At 39.0% G+C, this 16,927-nt stretch overlaps 2 protein-coding genes across 4 annotated transcripts in view; one reads left to right on the top strand and one right to left on the bottom strand.

Moving 5' to 3' along the window:
- Positions 1-6,286: 6,286 nt before the first annotated feature.
- LOC5573948 (dolichyl-diphosphooligosaccharide--protein glycosyltransferase subunit DAD1) lies at positions 6,287-10,881 on the bottom strand. The gene is made up of 2 exons (XM_001654935.2): positions 10,519-10,881; positions 6,287-6,652 (listed from the first exon to the last, which is right to left on the bottom strand). Exons 1-2 carry the CDS (start codon positions 10,724-10,726, stop codon positions 6,522-6,524), a joined length of 339 nt encoding a protein of 112 aa, XP_001654985.1. The 5' UTR covers positions 10,727-10,881; the 3' UTR covers positions 6,287-6,521.
- A 3,823-nt stretch (positions 10,882-14,704) lies between these two features.
- Positions 14,705-16,927, top strand: part of LOC5573947 (proton-coupled amino acid transporter-like protein CG1139) — an 87,144-nt gene continuing 84,921 nt past the window's right edge. For 2 of the 3 annotated variants that reach the window (XM_001654933.2, XM_021847723.1), the window contains exon 1: positions 14,707-15,357. Coding sequence is in view for 1 of the 3 variants with exons in the window: in XM_021847722.1 (XP_021703414.1) it covers positions 15,325-15,357 (33 nt within the window). In the remaining 2 variants the exon portion in view is untranslated. Of the gene's footprint in view, positions 15,358-16,927 lie in introns of all 3 variants that reach the window. The other variant, XM_021847722.1, reaches the window with a different exon arrangement.

Raw genomic sequence — 16,927 nt, 5'->3', positions numbered from 1 at the left:
TAAATTCATTTTGTTGAACAACTTTTCAATTTTGTTTTTACAACACTTGACATAATTTTGCCTTCATTCTGGCAACCCTGTAGAATGCATATCTTTTTTGGGTCGTTTTTGTTCGTTGACAATCGCCGTTTATTGGTTTCTGTTTCCTCACTCGATGTGTCGGCATGAACAGTATACTGTTGTATAGTTGTTTTCGCACAATGCGATTCGAGTTGAGTAGCATCAATAGATACGGTAGCAAAGGGTGCTGATGGTGTTGATAGTTTTTCATTTTGCTCTCCCGATACAGTTAGAGCAGGAAAGTCGTTTTGGTTAAAAAGTAATGTTTGAGTCGCTGAAACTTCTTTTGGGAGTGATGACGTTGTTTCGAATTCCGTACACTTTCGCTTGGGGTGCGCTTCCTTTTTGGCAGAACCTGCAACTTTTGACCTGGTTTTCGTAAGTTACCAAGGTCTGGTGGCTATCAATTTCAATATACGATGGTATTGGTTGTGAGAGGTGCATTCTCAGCAGACGAACGCCATTTGGTACTCCAGGAAAATAATGTTTCCAGCGTTCTCTTCCGATGGATAGAACCACACCATATCGGTCCTCCATATACTTTTTCACAGTGGTGTGAGGGATGTCCGAAGGAATGTCATGAATCCGAACGGTAATAGCAGCATCATCAACGTAAACTGGGATTTTAAAACTTCTTCCTTCTTGTACTATAATTAGCTTCAAATTATTCCCGTTCTGATATTGTTTAGCTTATTCGGCACTCGTTAGCTCAACTAAAAAACAATTCCGGGTTGTGTGGAATTGTATAGTTGCAACGTCTTTCAGTTGGAGTTCGATGTTCTCATACAAAAACTTTTGGATCCAACCTTAGGCCGTACTGGGCGCACACAAAAATCCACGACGAATGTGTTTTTGCGTACATTCACCATCGTAAAAGCACTTTGAAATGGCAGGAGAAAAATTTGCACACGTCTGTTATACACAAGTGGTGACTGTCAACTGAAAAACCAATCGTTGACTTCGCCTTCCTTATAAGCAAAGTATGCACTTCAACAGAAAAGTAATCGCCTATCTCGATGCGTGGGAATTTTCTTGCAAGAAATGCTCAAGAATAGCATTTTTCTTTGATTGCAGTACGCAGTTGAAAAGAAATGTCAATTCAAATAGAGCTTTCTTGGGCAGAAATTTTAACTTTTTTTGAGCGGAACAGCATACCTAGCTTTAGGCTGTGAACCGTTTCACCAGTTCGTTTAACTATTAGTTAAAACTTGACATTTCGATAGACCAATATTAATAAATTATATGCATCTGGTAGAAATCAAGACCAACATTCATTTCAAATTATTTTATTTTCTCGGGCCCCGAGCGTCGTAGCTAATATGTGAATAGTGCGCTGTGTTCATAGAAATCGTGAGAATGCAGCACCACTTTGAAAAACTGATTTCAAAATGTCGCGAGTTGAGCCGTGCCGCGAGTCACACTGGCGCGATCCGGTTTGGTGACGGTGCGACAATAATATAATCTGTACAACTGTGGGCCATGTTCAACCATCAAATCCACACTGTAGATAAATCTGTAAGGACCAAACACGAGTTCACTAATTTGACGTTTTGTAAATGGATATGGAATGGACCTAAAACGGCAGCTGTTCCTTTTCTTCGGGGAGCGCAACGTGTCCTTCTGATCAAATGTGCTAATAAAGTTTTCGAGCTGTTTAGTGAAATACCTATAAGTCAATGAATACCGAATTTAGTACTATCATTTATTTCCACAAGAGTTGGTGTCGTTCGCACAGATACGCGTATTTCGACCTTAACTGTAAAGCCATCTTCAATGTCTTCAGACTCGAGTCTAGTACAGTCGGGTCTCCTATTAAACGCATTCCTATAACGTGCACTCCTATTACGCTCACTCCTATAAGACACACCAGGACGTTATAGGAGACCCAGGGCTTATGGGATTTCATCACTTTGGGGGTGTCGTTGAATATCTCGTATGCCAAAAGAGATAGTACAGTACTGTCTTCGGCGAAGTTTCAGTACTAAGTACGATCTACCTTTAGGAGTTGAGGATCATCCTTTTAGTTGAGAACTTGGCCGGTAGGGGCGCTTTTTCTGATTTGCACTACACTGATAAAAATCCACACGCTCGATCTGTGTGTTTAAAATTATGGATTTATTCATGAACGTCCATATCGATTTGCTATGATTTTCTTGCAAACTTCGTGTGTGTTACACATTAAATTCCTGTGTTTTGCTTCATGGATTGATTCATCAACCGACAACAGGGATTCCATATTTTTTCCACATAAGTTCCCGAAGCTTTCTCTTCAGATTCGTATGTGTCAACCTATGGACGCATAGATCATCACCCCAACACGGATTCAGTGTGTTTTGCTTATGGTTATCTTGTGTCATAATCATCATGTTCAAGTTGGTCGATTCATTGATTTGCGCAATGAGATTGTTCTGATGAAATCCATGAGCTATGCTATCGATTTCCATGTTCAAAGCTTCTAAATTGTTTGTGATCAACCCATGGGATGCATAGTGAACTGAATTGCGGTTGGACCTCGTGTCGAACGACAGTCATCATCATGCTTCCAAAGAGAAGAAGCAAATTTGAAGCTGAAAGTGTTAGATGAAAATTTGTGAATTCGATTTTTCTTTTATTAGTGAAGTTGACCGATATACGAGAATTCTACCTTTCTATAAGAAAACATTGATTATAATGTATAGTTTATGTATAGTTATAGAAAAATCGGATTCCACTAACAGATTTTCCTGGCTTTCAGTTTCGAAAAAAATGGAATATGCTTATCCCTGGCTTCCCAAATTATGGATTTGTGGCGCCCCGCTTGTTGCTGGCTCACGGGTTTGAAAAAAAAAAATCAAGAGAGCTTGCGACAAGCAGAGGAGCCTCGGATCCATATTTTGGGGAGCAAAAGTTTTTCTACCAAATTTCTTCTTTCAGTCCCATGACATTTATGTTCTATCACACATGACTATCTAAAGCTACTACATTTCGAATTCAATAAGCAAATCAGTTGGTTTTCATGATTTAATATTTGAAAATTCATGTTTGTTTCACATGACAACCTAATGTTGATACACATGTTATTATACCGTGAAATCAATGATAAAATCCATATGGCTACCACACTCAAATCATGTGGTTTTCCTCATTGCGCAAATCTATAAGTAAAACACACGACCTTGACGTGTAGATTTTTCTCAGTGTATATGAACCATGAGGGATAAGAATGCAAAATTTTGTAACATATGATATCTCTGAATCCTGATGTTTTTGAAGGTTGGTGTCTTCGGAAGAGTTGTTCAGTAGCTCAAGGGCTGACATGTGGTGGTCATTCTGATACGGAATTACGCCACCAGGCGGCGCTAGTAAGCAAGTAATTTTTGTTTTGCGCATAGCTCAGTAGCCTGACCACTTAGAAAGATGGCGTCTTCGGCAAAGTTGCTCTGAATTACAAGGGCTAACATTATTTGAGCCGAAAGTTTCGAAATTTTGCCACTAGGCGGCGCTAGTGAGCCAAGAATTTTTGTTTTGCGCATAGCTCAGTAGCCTGACCACTAAGAAAGTTGGCGTCTTCGGCAAAGTTGCTCTATATCACAAAATCTAACATTATTTGAGCCGAAAGTTTTGAAATTTTGCCACTAGGCGGCGCTAGTGAGCAAAGAATTTTTGTTTCGTGGATAGCTCAGTAGCCTGACCACTAAGAAAGTTGGCGTCTTCGGCAAAGTTGCTCAGTATCACAAGGGCTAACATTATTTGAGCCGAAAGTTTCAAAATTTTGCCACTAGGCGGCGCTAGTGAGCAAGTAATTTTTGTTTTGCGCATAGCTCAGTAGCCTGACCACTTAGAAAGATGGCGTCTTCGGCAAAGTTGCTCTGTATCACAAGGGCTAACATTATTTGAGCCGAAAGTTTCGAAATTTTGCCACTAGGCGGCGCTAGTGAGCCAAGAATTTTTGTTTTTCGCGTAGCTCAGTAGCCCGACCACTTAGAAAGATGGCGTCTTCGGCAAAGTTGCTCAGTATCACAAGGGCTAACATTATTTGGATCAAAAATTTCGAAATTTTACCACTAGGCGGCGCTAGTGAGCAAGGAATTTTTATTTCGTGGATAGCTCAGTAGCCTGACCACTTAGAAATATGGCGTCTTCGACAAAGTTGATCAGTATCACAAGGGCTAACATTATTTGAGCCGAAAGTTTCAAAATTTTGCCACTAGGCGACGCTAGTGAGCAAGTAATTTTTGTTTTGTGCAAAGCTTAGTAGCCTGACCAGAGTTGTTCAGTATGACACTAGGCTATTGATTTTCCTCGCATTGTCACGTTTAAGTAAAAGTGCCTGGAGAAAAATATATACATTATTTATTCGGATAAAAGTATGGCTAGTATCCTAGTATTTTCGACGGATTGGGAGAGTTTTTGATCAATAATTTGATATGAGAATGAGTGAGGATTCGTTTACTACTCTAATATGTGATCGTTAGCTTTTCATATGAACCAGAAAAAAATATGTTTGTTTATTTTTATTTCGTCATTGCATGAACTTCATTTCTTGAACGATTTCCAAGGTATGGATTGGATAGAAATGAAGTTAGGTTGGCATGTCAGTCATTACTTATACTCACTAGCGCCGCCTTGTGGCAAAATTTCGAAACTTTTGGCTCAAATAATGTTAGCCCTTGTGATACTGATCAACTTTGCCCAAGACGCCATCTTTCTAAGTGGTCAGGCTACTGAGCTATGCGCAAAACAAAAATTCTTTGCTCACTAGCGCCGACTAGTGGCAAAATTTTGAAACTTTCGGCTCAAATAATGTTAGCCCTTGTGATACTGAGCAACTTTGCCGAAGACGCCATCTTTCTAAGTGGTCGGGATACTGAGCTATGAGCAAAACAAAAATTCTTGGCTCACTAGCGCCGCCTAGTGGCAAAATTTTGAAACTTTCGGCTCAAATGATGTTAGCCCTTGTGATACTGATCAACTTTGTCGAAGACGCCATCTTTCTTAGTGGTCAGGCAACTGAGCTATGCGCAAAACAAAAATTCTTTGCTCACTAGCGCCGCCTAGTGGCAAAATTTCGAATTTTTCGGCTCAAATAATGTTAGCCCTTGTGATACTGAGCAACTTTGCCGAAGACGCCAACTTTCTAAGTGGTCAGACTACTGAGCTATCCACGAAATAAAAATTCCTTGCTCACTAGCGCCGCCTAGTGGCAAAATTTCGAAACTTTTGGCTAAAATAATGTTAGCCCTTGTGATACTGAGCAACTTTGACGAAGACGCCATCTTTCTAAGTGGTCGGGCTACTGAGCGATGGGCAAAACAAAAATTCTTTGGTCACTAGCGCCGCCTAGTGGCAAAATTTTGAAGCTTTCGGCTCAAATAATGTTAGCCCTTGTGATACAGAGCAACTTTGCCGAAGACGCCAACTTTCTAAGTGGTCAGACTAATGAGCTATCCACGAAATAAAAATTCCTTGCTCACTAGCGCCGCCTAGTGGCAAAATTTCGAAACTTTCGGCTCAAATAATGTTAGCCCTTGTGATACTGAGCAACTTTGCCGAAGACGCCAACTTTCTAAGTGGTCAGACTACTGAGCTATCCACGAAATAAAAATTCCTTGCTCACTAACACCGCCTGGTGGCCCCGAGATGAACTAGCCTAGGGCTAAAAATCTCGTTAATAAAGATAAAAAAAAAAAAAAAAAACCGCCTGGTGGCGTAATTCCGTATTAGAATGAATCGAAGACACCAACCTTCAAAAACATCAGGATTCAGAGATATCATATGTTACAAAATTGTGCATTCTTATCCCTCATGGTTCATATAGTGCAAATCAGAAAAAGCGCCCCTACCGGCTAAGTTCATAACTAAAAGGATGATCCTCAATTCCTAAAGGTAGATCGTACTTAGTACTGAAACTTCGTCTAAGACAGTACTGTACTATCTCTTTTGGCATACGAGATATTCAACGACACCCCCAAAGTGATGAAATCCCATAAGCCCTGGGTCTCCTATAACGTAGATTCCTATTACGCCCCCCAACCATGTGTCTAATAGGAGACCTGACTGTACACGACACTGAAGACGGCCTTACAGTTAAGATCGAAATACGCATAACTGTCAAAGGATACAAACTGTAGTATCATGATATAGTAGTAAATTCGGTTTACATTTACTTAAGATTACGGGTTCTAGTACTGTGACAATTACGGGGTCTGTTACTGTGAAGGATTTCGGAAATTCAAAAGGCGGCTTCTTTTAGTACATTCGCATCGATCGAGGCTTAATACCTTCCGCTATCGAAGTTTTATTATTTTTGCACTACCATACAGTCGTATTCAGTGGTTCACAGACCTAACTGTGACTCTCTTGCAATAAAACTAATATTAAATTTAGATAGGTAATGTAGTTGAAGATTACACAATAGTAGAAAGCAAAAACGGGTATCCTGGGTTAGACTCTTCAAGTGGCGACAATATCTACCTTACCGTTTAGCCGATGAAGTTGACGACCACCAGGTGCAGGATAACGTGCGCAAACACGAAATCAGCAAAACCCCGTTCCGGTGAGATTCCCAGGAACTGCGACTTGTTCTGAGGATTCGATTGCAGTCGGAGACAAACTGAAAGCAGAGGGAGACATGTTATTAAGTTTAGTGCTGTTAGAGTCTATCTTAAAAATAGGAATTTCAGAGACCTAAAAACGAGACTAGAGAGTAACCAAAAAGAGATCAAACAGTGGCCAGGAGAAGTTTTTGTTTCCATATTTTTAAGGTGAAGATGAATCGAAGCCAAAACTCAAATTCTCAAGAGCACGAATCTGGAAAACCGAACATCAATTCAGGCTGAAAACTTTATCGATTGATCACTAGCTGCGGTGACCAATCGATTAAGTTTTCAGTTCAAATGGGTGTTCGGTTCTCCAGATCCGTGCTCTTGAAAATTTGAGGTTTGGCTTCGATTCATCTTCAACTTAACAGTATGTGAAAATACCACGTGACATTACGACAATAACTGCTGCTCGTTATTTACATTATTTCATGATTTTCCCCTATAATTTCATCAGGAATGAATTCAGGTATATGTTCAAAGTTCCTTCAGATATTACTCCAAATATTTCTTCAGGAGTTCATGTAGTGATTTTATACAAACTTCCTAAGAAATTATTACAAAAATTTCGTTTTATTCATACAAGAATTCAATTTGATATTTTTTTTAAAGAATTCTCCCCGGCTTTATTCCAGAACGCATCAGAAATTTCCTCAGTAAAAGATTCAAAGATTTTTTCAGAAATTTTTAGAAGGTCTCCAGGCATTAATACATTGATTATTTTATCAATGTTTTCATGATTTCCTCTAAAATTTCTGGATCCTTGTTTAAGAGTTTAAATGATTTTTTTGTCGAAGAAGACTTACAAATTACTGAAATGATTCCACGGATTTCTTATATATTTCCACAAAATGTGTTATTAGTTAAGAATTTCTATAAGAATATCTCAAACCAAGAAGAAACTATCACCCTCATTATTGTTTACGGTGGATTCAACTTTCCGTCGAATCCTATTCGTTCGAATTCACGGCCCATTTGATTTTGCTGGCGAAAACGGGAATGCAACACCGTTTTCGATCGAAAGAGCATTCGAATGTAAACAATAATAGGGGTGTATACAAGAACCAAGAAGACAAAATTAACCAAAACAGGAATCAGAAAATTGATGTTAAAAAAATACATTTTTAAGACGTTGTTTGAGAAACTCCTGAAATCCGGTAATTACCCCTGAAACCAATCCTATAGTAATCTCTTATGAAACTGCTGTAGAAATTTCTGATGAATTCTTGAGGATCTCTGAAACACTTCCTTACTTCTGAGGAAATCTTGGAGGTTTTCTAGATGAATTTCTAGGATGATTAATGAAAAAATAATCAATTGTATCTCCAGATAATTCCTTGAAAAACATTAAACATAATCCATGAAGAAACTAATGTAGAAACAATCGTTGTAGTATTTGCTGGTATGGAACATAGAATGAAATTTTGAAGAAGCTATGAAGACTACTTGATAAATTACTCGAGAATTGTTTGAAAGAACTGCAGTAGTAATTCATGCATGAATAGTTTAAGAAATTCAGACACTTTATGATGAATCACTGGTCGAGTTTTATGAGGAATTTTTGGAAGGGTTTTCAATTTAATTCCTGGGAAAAACCATTAATGAATTTACGAAGGAATTAATATGAAAATGAATGGGTAATACAAACGTGGAAATTCCTTGAGGAATTGTTGCAGAAATTCATGGAAAAATCTTTAACGAATGTCTTCAAAAGCTGTGGAATAGATGCTTTGGGAATTTCTTTGAAGAACTCATGTAGGAATCTTTTGAAGATCTGCTAGGAAACTACTGGAAAATTGGTGGAAAACTGGAATTGGTTGAAAAATTGTCTTTATGGTTAAAATTCATTACAGTCGAAGCTCGTTATAACGACAACTTTTATAGTGACAATAGCTCTCTACAGCGACATTTTTCGGTCCCTTGAAACATATTTTCATATTATAATTATTATAACAACAGTGTTCGAAGAATTGAAAGGATTCAACACAAATTCATTCGTTTTGCACTCCGTCATTTACCCTGGAATGACCCATTTAATCTTCCTAGACATGAAGATCGGTGTTCATTGATCGATCTTCCTTTATTGGAAAACAGGCGTAACATCTCCAAAGCATGTTTTATTGCTGATGTGTTACAGTCCCGTATTGATTGTCCTTGTGTCTTGAATTCATTGAACATTGATATTCACCGTCGTACTCTACGTTCGTATCAGTTTCTTCGTCTACCAACCTCACGTACTAATTATGGACACAATGAACCTATTGTCAATATTTCTCGTTTGTTCAATAAATGTTGCCATGTTTTCGATTTTAATTTGTCTCGTTCAGCGGTAAAGAGAAGTTTTAGTGAGATTTTTCGAACATAGTAGGTTTATTTAAGGTAGAGTTAGCCTAATTTAAGAATTTATGTTAGTTTTAATTCATCATTTCAAGCATAATTTTTCAAAACGGCGTATCTAACATTCGGATGGTTTCGAGAAAAATGTGATGCAAAATATTGTAAAGCTTTTTAAATCCTGTTTTAAACGTTTTCCATTTTTTCTATTGCTGTGTCTACTAGAAGTTGAAATAAAGCACACTATTTCTAACCACTATTAAACAATACTGATTTGTTTTGAATTAGATTGAAAAACTAGTAAAATTATCGAATAAACCCTTTTGCTTTGTGCTGCTCACATACACCATGGATGGTTCGTCGATACCATACCTTGATTGATACATACACCTTGCTTGATGCGTCGGTTTGACAGTTCGTTTTTCACATGCGTCACGTCATATACACCAGTATTGTTTTGAAGTTGCACATACACCGGTTTGAAAATTCCCATGAAACTTAAAAAAGTTAGTCAATTCGTCAGTTTCAACTTTCAACGACAACGAATATTGGTTTCCGAATGTTTCCAATTTCAACTCGACCAACAGGAGCACCGGACGGAGCCGTGAGTAATAAAAGTAGAAGGAGAACAGTTCTTGTGAGAAATTTGGTGAGAAATATTGGCTAAAACCGAATACTGATGATGTTCCACATCAGTTTGCCGACCCGTCAGCTAGCTGCAACTATGGAAATCCGAATCTCTCGATTTCCAACATGTTTACTTATTCGGAAACAGTATGACGTATCTGGTGTTTATAATTTTATGCTTTGATTCTGCATATAGGTCGCTTAACTATGAGCATATGTACGGTGCATGTGCTAGCATGAAAAATGTTGACAGTTGAGTCGCTTTGCAAACGAAGGGTGTATGTAGCCAAATTAAAAACACTGAGTAAAGTACACATAGGGCATAATTTAAATTTATTTTAAGAAATCAAAAAAAAAAAATTGTAGGAATACTTTTATAGACTCTGTACGTAAATTATGCGTTTGTCAAGCCCACGCAAAGCAAATCTCGATTTGTTTATTTTTGCAGATACGTCGGATTGAAGAATTATGCTTGATTTGGATTGTATTATTCTGTTGATGACAAAAGATGAGAAGGTTTTGCGCCCATTTGAGAGAAAGCTAAAACGATAGCTCTACTCAAACGGGCTTTTCCCTTCTCCTAAATAAATAAATAAATAAATAAATAATTTTCCCCTATAACGACTTTTCTCTATTACGACGGTCTTTTGCGATGTCGTTATAACAAGCTTCGACTGTACAAGGAAAAGGAAATTAGGGACCAAGAGAGCATTTTGGTAAAAAAGAGAATTTTTAGAGACTTGCTTTAAACTAGATACCAAGTCACTGAAAAAAGACTTGCTACCAGCCATGAACAAATCGATTTTTGAACCACCCTAATAACCAGATTCAAAAGAAGTTGCAAGATGTAAACCCTATCAGAATCGGTATTTTAACTAAAAAAATATGTTTCATCTAACTGATGAATTGTGGAACCTACCTCCCAGCACGAAGCAGCTCACGGTGCAGATGAATCCGGCCAGGAACGAATTGAACGGGAAAGTTCCCACCAGGCAACAGTAAACAAACTGCGTGATGCCGGTCAGCAAAATATACAGCAGATAGGCGTCGACGATTTTCAGCTTCTTCGGCGTGTTTACGGTGTAATCATCGTAGAACTTGACCAGAACGGTTTTGATGTTCGTCATCCTGACTGGTTCGATTGGTTTTAGACGGTATTTTCCCGAAAAAATGCCGGAAAATCGAGGATTTTACTTGGCCGATGTTGAGCTGTAGAAACGAATGGGAGACACGTAGCCGCTGTTGTGACAAAGCGATCGATATATTTGACACGTTGTTCATCCTGGATGGAAGTAGAGTTGTGCCAACGCGATGTCGCACAATGGTATAATCATATGCAACCATGGTTAAAATCTGGGAGGGAGGCACAGATACTACACACCTGGGTGCTGCGAATTGAATCCCTTTTTATTTTCAAGCAAATCTTGAAACATGCTTCTTGTGAAGAATTGTGTTTGTCGTATTAGTCCCTCAAACGTCACTTTGAGTTCTCTGTTTATTAAAATTCGCTCTCTGATCTCTCTCTGGAGAGCTTGAATGCGTCCTAACTCGAATGACTTTCTCATTGTGAAATCGGCTAATAGTGGGTCTGCTAGAAGTCCGTGGATCTATTCCATTTTTATGTGACTGTGCCTTTGGATTACAACGCTGAGTTCGTTCAAAAGTTGCCGGAGCAGCAATTGAAAGGATCATGTCGATGATTTTATTATTCCGGCCGTAGCATACCCCCTCAATCAAGAAGGTGGGCTAATAAGATGTATAAACTCGATTCCTTGCTTCAAACCGAATAACATCGAAAACGACGATTCTGATTAATCAATTTCGGAAACACCGATGGCGTCAGCATCTCGATCGCTTTGATTTTAAAGATTATTTGGGTGGCCAAATGCCAAAAGGAGAAGAAATACTCAACCGACAAAATGTTGCGCATGGAGTGTCAAGTATTTTTCCTTGTGTGTATATTAGGTACATTGTTGTTGAAATAAGTCTTAAATATTATTAAGACTATTAAACAATTTGTTGCAATATAAAGAAAATAACAAAAATAAATATATTTTTTATCTCTGAGATTACAATACTTTCTCACGAGATCACATTACTCTCTCACAAGTAACATAACCGCAATCTGGAATGTTTGGCTCCGACATTCAGGCTCCCGCTTGACAAGCAAATTGAATCAGACCGCAGCACCCAGCTACACACGAAATACGACACAACGTTTTTTCAAACTGCAAGATAACTCCAACTTGCCAACGACAATCAAGGCAGACTTGATGAAAATCGCTAGTTTTCATTTGTTGTGTACCTTCGATCTTTCCGGAAAAAACTTGGTCAAATTTTGCTATGCATTCAATTTTCATTTTTATTAGAAAAAAGTAAAAAGGTGTGTATTTCAGTAGTTTATAGGGTAAATTATGTATTTTGGACAGGCTCAGGATATATCTTCAAACGGCGATTGATTAACAGCATTATATTCTAATATTTTATTACCTTATGTTACTTGTATGCTTAATGTCCCATTGTACTTTGAGTTTCTGGGGAGCAAAAGCTTACAAACTGTAGTATTAGCTACCAAAATAGCATTTTTGGCAGCCTGTCTGTTATAACATTTCGGACACCAAATATACATTTTTGACACCCTCAAGTGAATATAATTTGGACAGGGGTGTAATCTTAATATCCATGCAATGGTTTCTTAAAAAGACGATCATATAATAGAATTTAAAAAGTTTACATGTGACTTGTGCATTTTTTCGCTAATCGAATGTGTATGTTAGTGATAATCAATAATTTCATTTAATGCAAGCAAATATCATCAGATCTACGAAAAACGCCTGCAAGTATGCATGCCAGCGACATTCCAGTGTGTTTCATCAGATGGCTAAATTATATTAACTGAACAAAAACCAAGAGAAAAACAGAGCTACCAACATTGATAAATTCCGTATTATGTCAGAAAATGACGTTTGCCTTCGTTTTAGATGGGCTATAGGCCTATTCACATGACGTCTCAAATCAGCTGATCGGGAAGCACTTTGACAGTTCTTCTATGAAAATGACAACCCCCAGTTTTTTGTATTTTTCTTCGAAAGGCAATCATTTTTAATGAATGTTAACGCTTTCAGATTTTGTTTATATGCACTCCTGATTTTCTTACAAATTTTTGAAAACATGGATACTCACCACATTTTGAAAAATAATTCAAGATGCGGCACAGTTTGTTCAACCCTATGGGAATCAGCGTGGTGATTTTGCAACAGTTTTTCGATTTCACCCCTGCATTGGGATGCTTGTTTACATTTGGAAACGTCAAATCAGGTGCGCGCTCAAACTGACCGTGATCCCGGTCAGGGCGCCCCAAACAGGAGCGCCAACGAAACTAACTTGAAAGTACTCAAACAAACGTTTTTAAACCAGGTTGGAACTGGCGCAATCCGTTCTGAATCACAGTTTCAACTCCAACCCGATTCAGGTTTAAGAAAATATGTTTTCCTCCACATATTCAATATTCAAAACCACCCCCTAACAACAAATCTCTCATCCACCCAACCGTTACGGTACCGCTAGTTCTGTAGAAGGCTATTTTTACTATTCATGCTGGCAAATGCCTAAATCTATCTGTTGGATGTTGATCCGGAAGATTTCCGCCTTGAAGCAGCAACAGCCGCGCAAGGAAATTTTGAGATGCCTGATCTCTCTGTTTTCTGCCGACGAGGATTGGATAAGCCGGAAGATTCCCGCCTAGAGGCAGCAACAGCCGCTCAAAATTTCCTTGCGCGGCTGTTGCTGCCTCTAGGCGGGAATCTTCCGGCTTATTCAATCCTCGTCGGCAGAAAACAGAGAGATCAGGCATCTGTCGACTACAATCCTTGCGTTACAGAACCGTGTAGTGTCCGCCGGGTGCGGTCATATTCGGCCGAAGCGGTGAAGGTGGTTTCCGCGGTGATTCAGGAACCGTGAAGGAAGGGGGGAGCGAAACCAGCGGAGCCCATTATGATGAATGAAAACATAAACAAAAATCATCTGGTCATGCCAGCTGATCTTAAATTCACCACAACGTGGTGGCAATGCCATAGGGGAAAAAGGGGTCTGCATTTTTTCGAGGTGAAACAAATTGCAGGAGACCGAGGGGTGAACTAACGTGCCGCAAGTTTTTCATCGTTTTCTAATAGTTAAAGGCTCCAAAACATATCGGTTCCTTAGGAAAGTTTGTTCAGTAAATTGTCAGAAATCATATAAACCAATAAAATTTTTTTACGGAAATGGTCTATTGAGACAGACCCTTAGAAGTCGAGTCTAGTACACGACACAGAAGACGGCCTAACAGTTGAGGTCGAAATACACGTATAAGGCTATCCACGAGGACTTTCCGCGATAGGACTGACAGCTAAAAGTGTGCATGCAACCGAAACAGAAGGGTAAACAAAACATGCGAGTGTTACCAGAGCTTAACATTTTCCTTTGTAATCGAACGGTCACTCCGATCGCGAAATGTCAAAAACTCTTGGTAAACAAAAAAAAAAACAGCTGATCGCATCTGTCTCATGGATTGCCTTATCTGTCATAGAATACAAATCTAGTGGAATTAAATGGTATACACGCAGTGAACTGGACTATCGAATTTCATACATTTAGCCTTATGAAAGGTGGAACGATTATTGCAATACGAACGCTTTATGTATCGTTTTAGCATCACTCCTCATAAAGACGTCGATAGGCGCGTGGTGTACGCTTGGGCCTATCGATTGCAAGGTTCTTGGTTCGATTCCAGGTTGCCGCGTAAACATTTTTTTGTTTTTAAATTCTGGTTTCAAAAGGCAAATTTATGAATTTCAACCCGATTTCTTGTGGCGAATTTTCATAAAAGGTTTATCGATAGTCCATTTGCCTGAGTGTAGTACTAAATTTGGTTTTTCGTTTATTTTTATGAAATATCATTTCAAATTGGGCTCACTGTAGAAAATTTCCTGACCATTTCTTTCGCAGCCCTACGTCTTGGCAATATGTCTATGGCAATAGTGCTGTGCGTTAGCGACTTCAAATCAATTTCTTCGATACATTTGACAAAGCATGACAGTGCCAAAATAATTTAGCGTGTACTCTCACAAAAAAAAATCGAAAGAAGGGTGTTTGCGTTGTTTGTTTCTGTTGTTTGGAGGAGCTTTTGGATATCGCGCAATCACCCCAACAAACATCAGCTCCAACTCGCACTCAGGTTCGGACTCAGTGTTTCAATCGGAACGCAGTATCCAAGTGCAAAGAAGCTCCTCGTCGTCCGTCGTTTGCTTTTCGCTGTGTGCCCGATTGTGCGATTTTTTTTGTTGTGTAAAAAGTGCACTTGTGTGGGATGTTGAAATTTTCGTCGTGAGAAGTTCCGAACTGGTGCCAAATTTGGATTATCGGATTACGTGTATTGATTGATTGGAATTTTCGAATTGGATCGAATATCTTGTTCTACGCTTCGATTCAAGGCCAGTGTTAGAATAGTGAAAAGGGTGGAAAAGCTGTTTAAACCTGTGGTTGTGTTCTCCGGAGCTGCGTTTTGATTGTGGTGACCGCCCTTTGGGGAGTCTTAGCAAAACAAAGCCAAAAGAGGGGGCTGAGTAATACAAGCTGTGAAGGAAAATATATATAAGCGAATTGAATAGTGATAACGATTTTATATTGTATCTCTGGATATCAAACATTGAAGTGTTGCAGTTGGATAAGAATCGTCCCATAAGGAATGGAGGATTTCACTCCTTTGATCAATCTACAGGTAAGTTGAGACCTTCTTTAATCAGTCCAAGTCCAATCCAGAATAACAGTTCCCATCCTCCCTCTGAAGTAAAAAAAATCCTCCATAGAAACAACGAACGCAAAACATCCGCTTTTCCAGACAATTTCTTCCCCTTTTTTGCTTTATGCAAAGCATCGCCGGTTTGGCAGCATCCGGAAATTTTCCTCCAATTATCTTTCCCGTGCTCCGTTCATTATTGTCCTGTCGTCACTCGTTCGTGGGAGATACCTAGTAGAGATGGTCGGGTTTCACATTTTTCAAACCCGAACCCGACCCGTACCCGACTTAATTTATTCCTTTAAACCCGGACCCGACCCGAACCCGAGACAAAAATTTAAAAGCAAACCCGGACCCGACCCGAACCCGAAAAATTTTCGCTGTTCAAACCCGAACCCGACCCGAAACCCGAGAAAGTTTTCTAAGAAAAACCCGAATAGAACCTGAGTTCGAAAAGATGATAAATTCATCGGTTCTGATGCATAGGGAAGCTTTCCGGTTGTTACTTTGTGAACAATTATCCCCAAACCCGACCCAAACCCGGCAAAACCCGATTTTTTTCAAGCCCGAACCCGACCCGTACCCGATATTTTTTTAACCTTCAAACCCGACCCGAACCCGAACCCGAAAAAATAAAAAGTTTCAAACCCGAACCCGACCCGAACCCGTCGGGTTCGGGTTCGGGTCGGGTTTCGGGTTTGAAAACCCGAGACCCGACCATCTCTAATACCTAGATGAACTTTGCGCTGCTGCAAGGCTTCTTTCTTTGTTTGTCGGAGTATTCCATTCCATCAATCCGTGGGCGTAGCCAGGGCATCCATTAGAGGGGGTAGTCTTTGCACCTCTTAGAAATGTCGATTCATGATATCCACCAGAAAGGGTTCCAAAGCAACACTTTGTTAGACAACTTGGGGGCTCAACCTCCAAATTAAGATGCTACAGACAAACTGGGAGAGGAGAGGGGGTACTCAGTTGAGTTGTTTTAAAAAGATCGATTATTGTAACTAATATAAAACCAATATTTCTAGCTCAGTATAATTTTGCAAACTTCGGTATCAATAGTTGTAAACCAACAAAACTGTTATAATGACCTCTTGCTAACGAATGTCTCTGACGACTTTTGTGTTAATGAGGCAATGAGTCAGGAATTCCAGGTTGGAAGACGTGTCTTCCAATGGAATACATTTGAGTTGCGTAAAATACATTTGGAAGACATTCCAGAGTTTGTGATGACATTTGAAAAACAATTTAAGTTGTTTGCCGCGGGCTGAAAGTCTCGTAAATAAAGCTAATAATAATAATAAAACAAATCACTTGAAAATCACAGGAAATGTTTTAGAAGATTTCTGTTAATTCCTTTCCGTATACCACAAAAAAGCTTCATTGATTCCTTCAGATATTCATCTAAGAAATCCTTCAAGAGTTTCTTCCACTAATTTTAAAAGGATTTCAGTAGAAGCTTTTCTAGTAATTCTTGTAATGATTATTTAATAGATTCCTACGGATTCAACCAGGGATTCGCACAAATATTTATCATTGAGTCTTTTTAAAT

The sequence above is a fragment of the Aedes aegypti genome, chromosome 2 (assembly GCF_002204515.2).
Source record: "Aedes aegypti strain LVP_AGWG chromosome 2, AaegL5.0 Primary Assembly, whole genome shotgun sequence".
NCBI classification, from domain to species: Eukaryota; Metazoa; Arthropoda; class Insecta; order Diptera; family Culicidae; genus Aedes; species Aedes aegypti.
The sequence above is the reverse complement of the archived record's forward strand: the minus strand, read 5'-3'. Positions and strand labels throughout refer to the sequence as shown.

Bases quoted from the DNA above. Each gene is read 5' to 3' on its own strand.
- LOC5573948 (XM_001654935.2), bottom strand. From the start codon at position 10,726: ATGACGAACATCAAAACCGTTCTGGTCAAGTTCTACGATGATTACACC. The intron at 6,653-10,518 runs GTAGGTTCCACA...CTCTGCTTTCAG, and splicing joins GAGCTGCTTCGTGCTGGGAG to TTTGTCTCCGACTGCAATCG.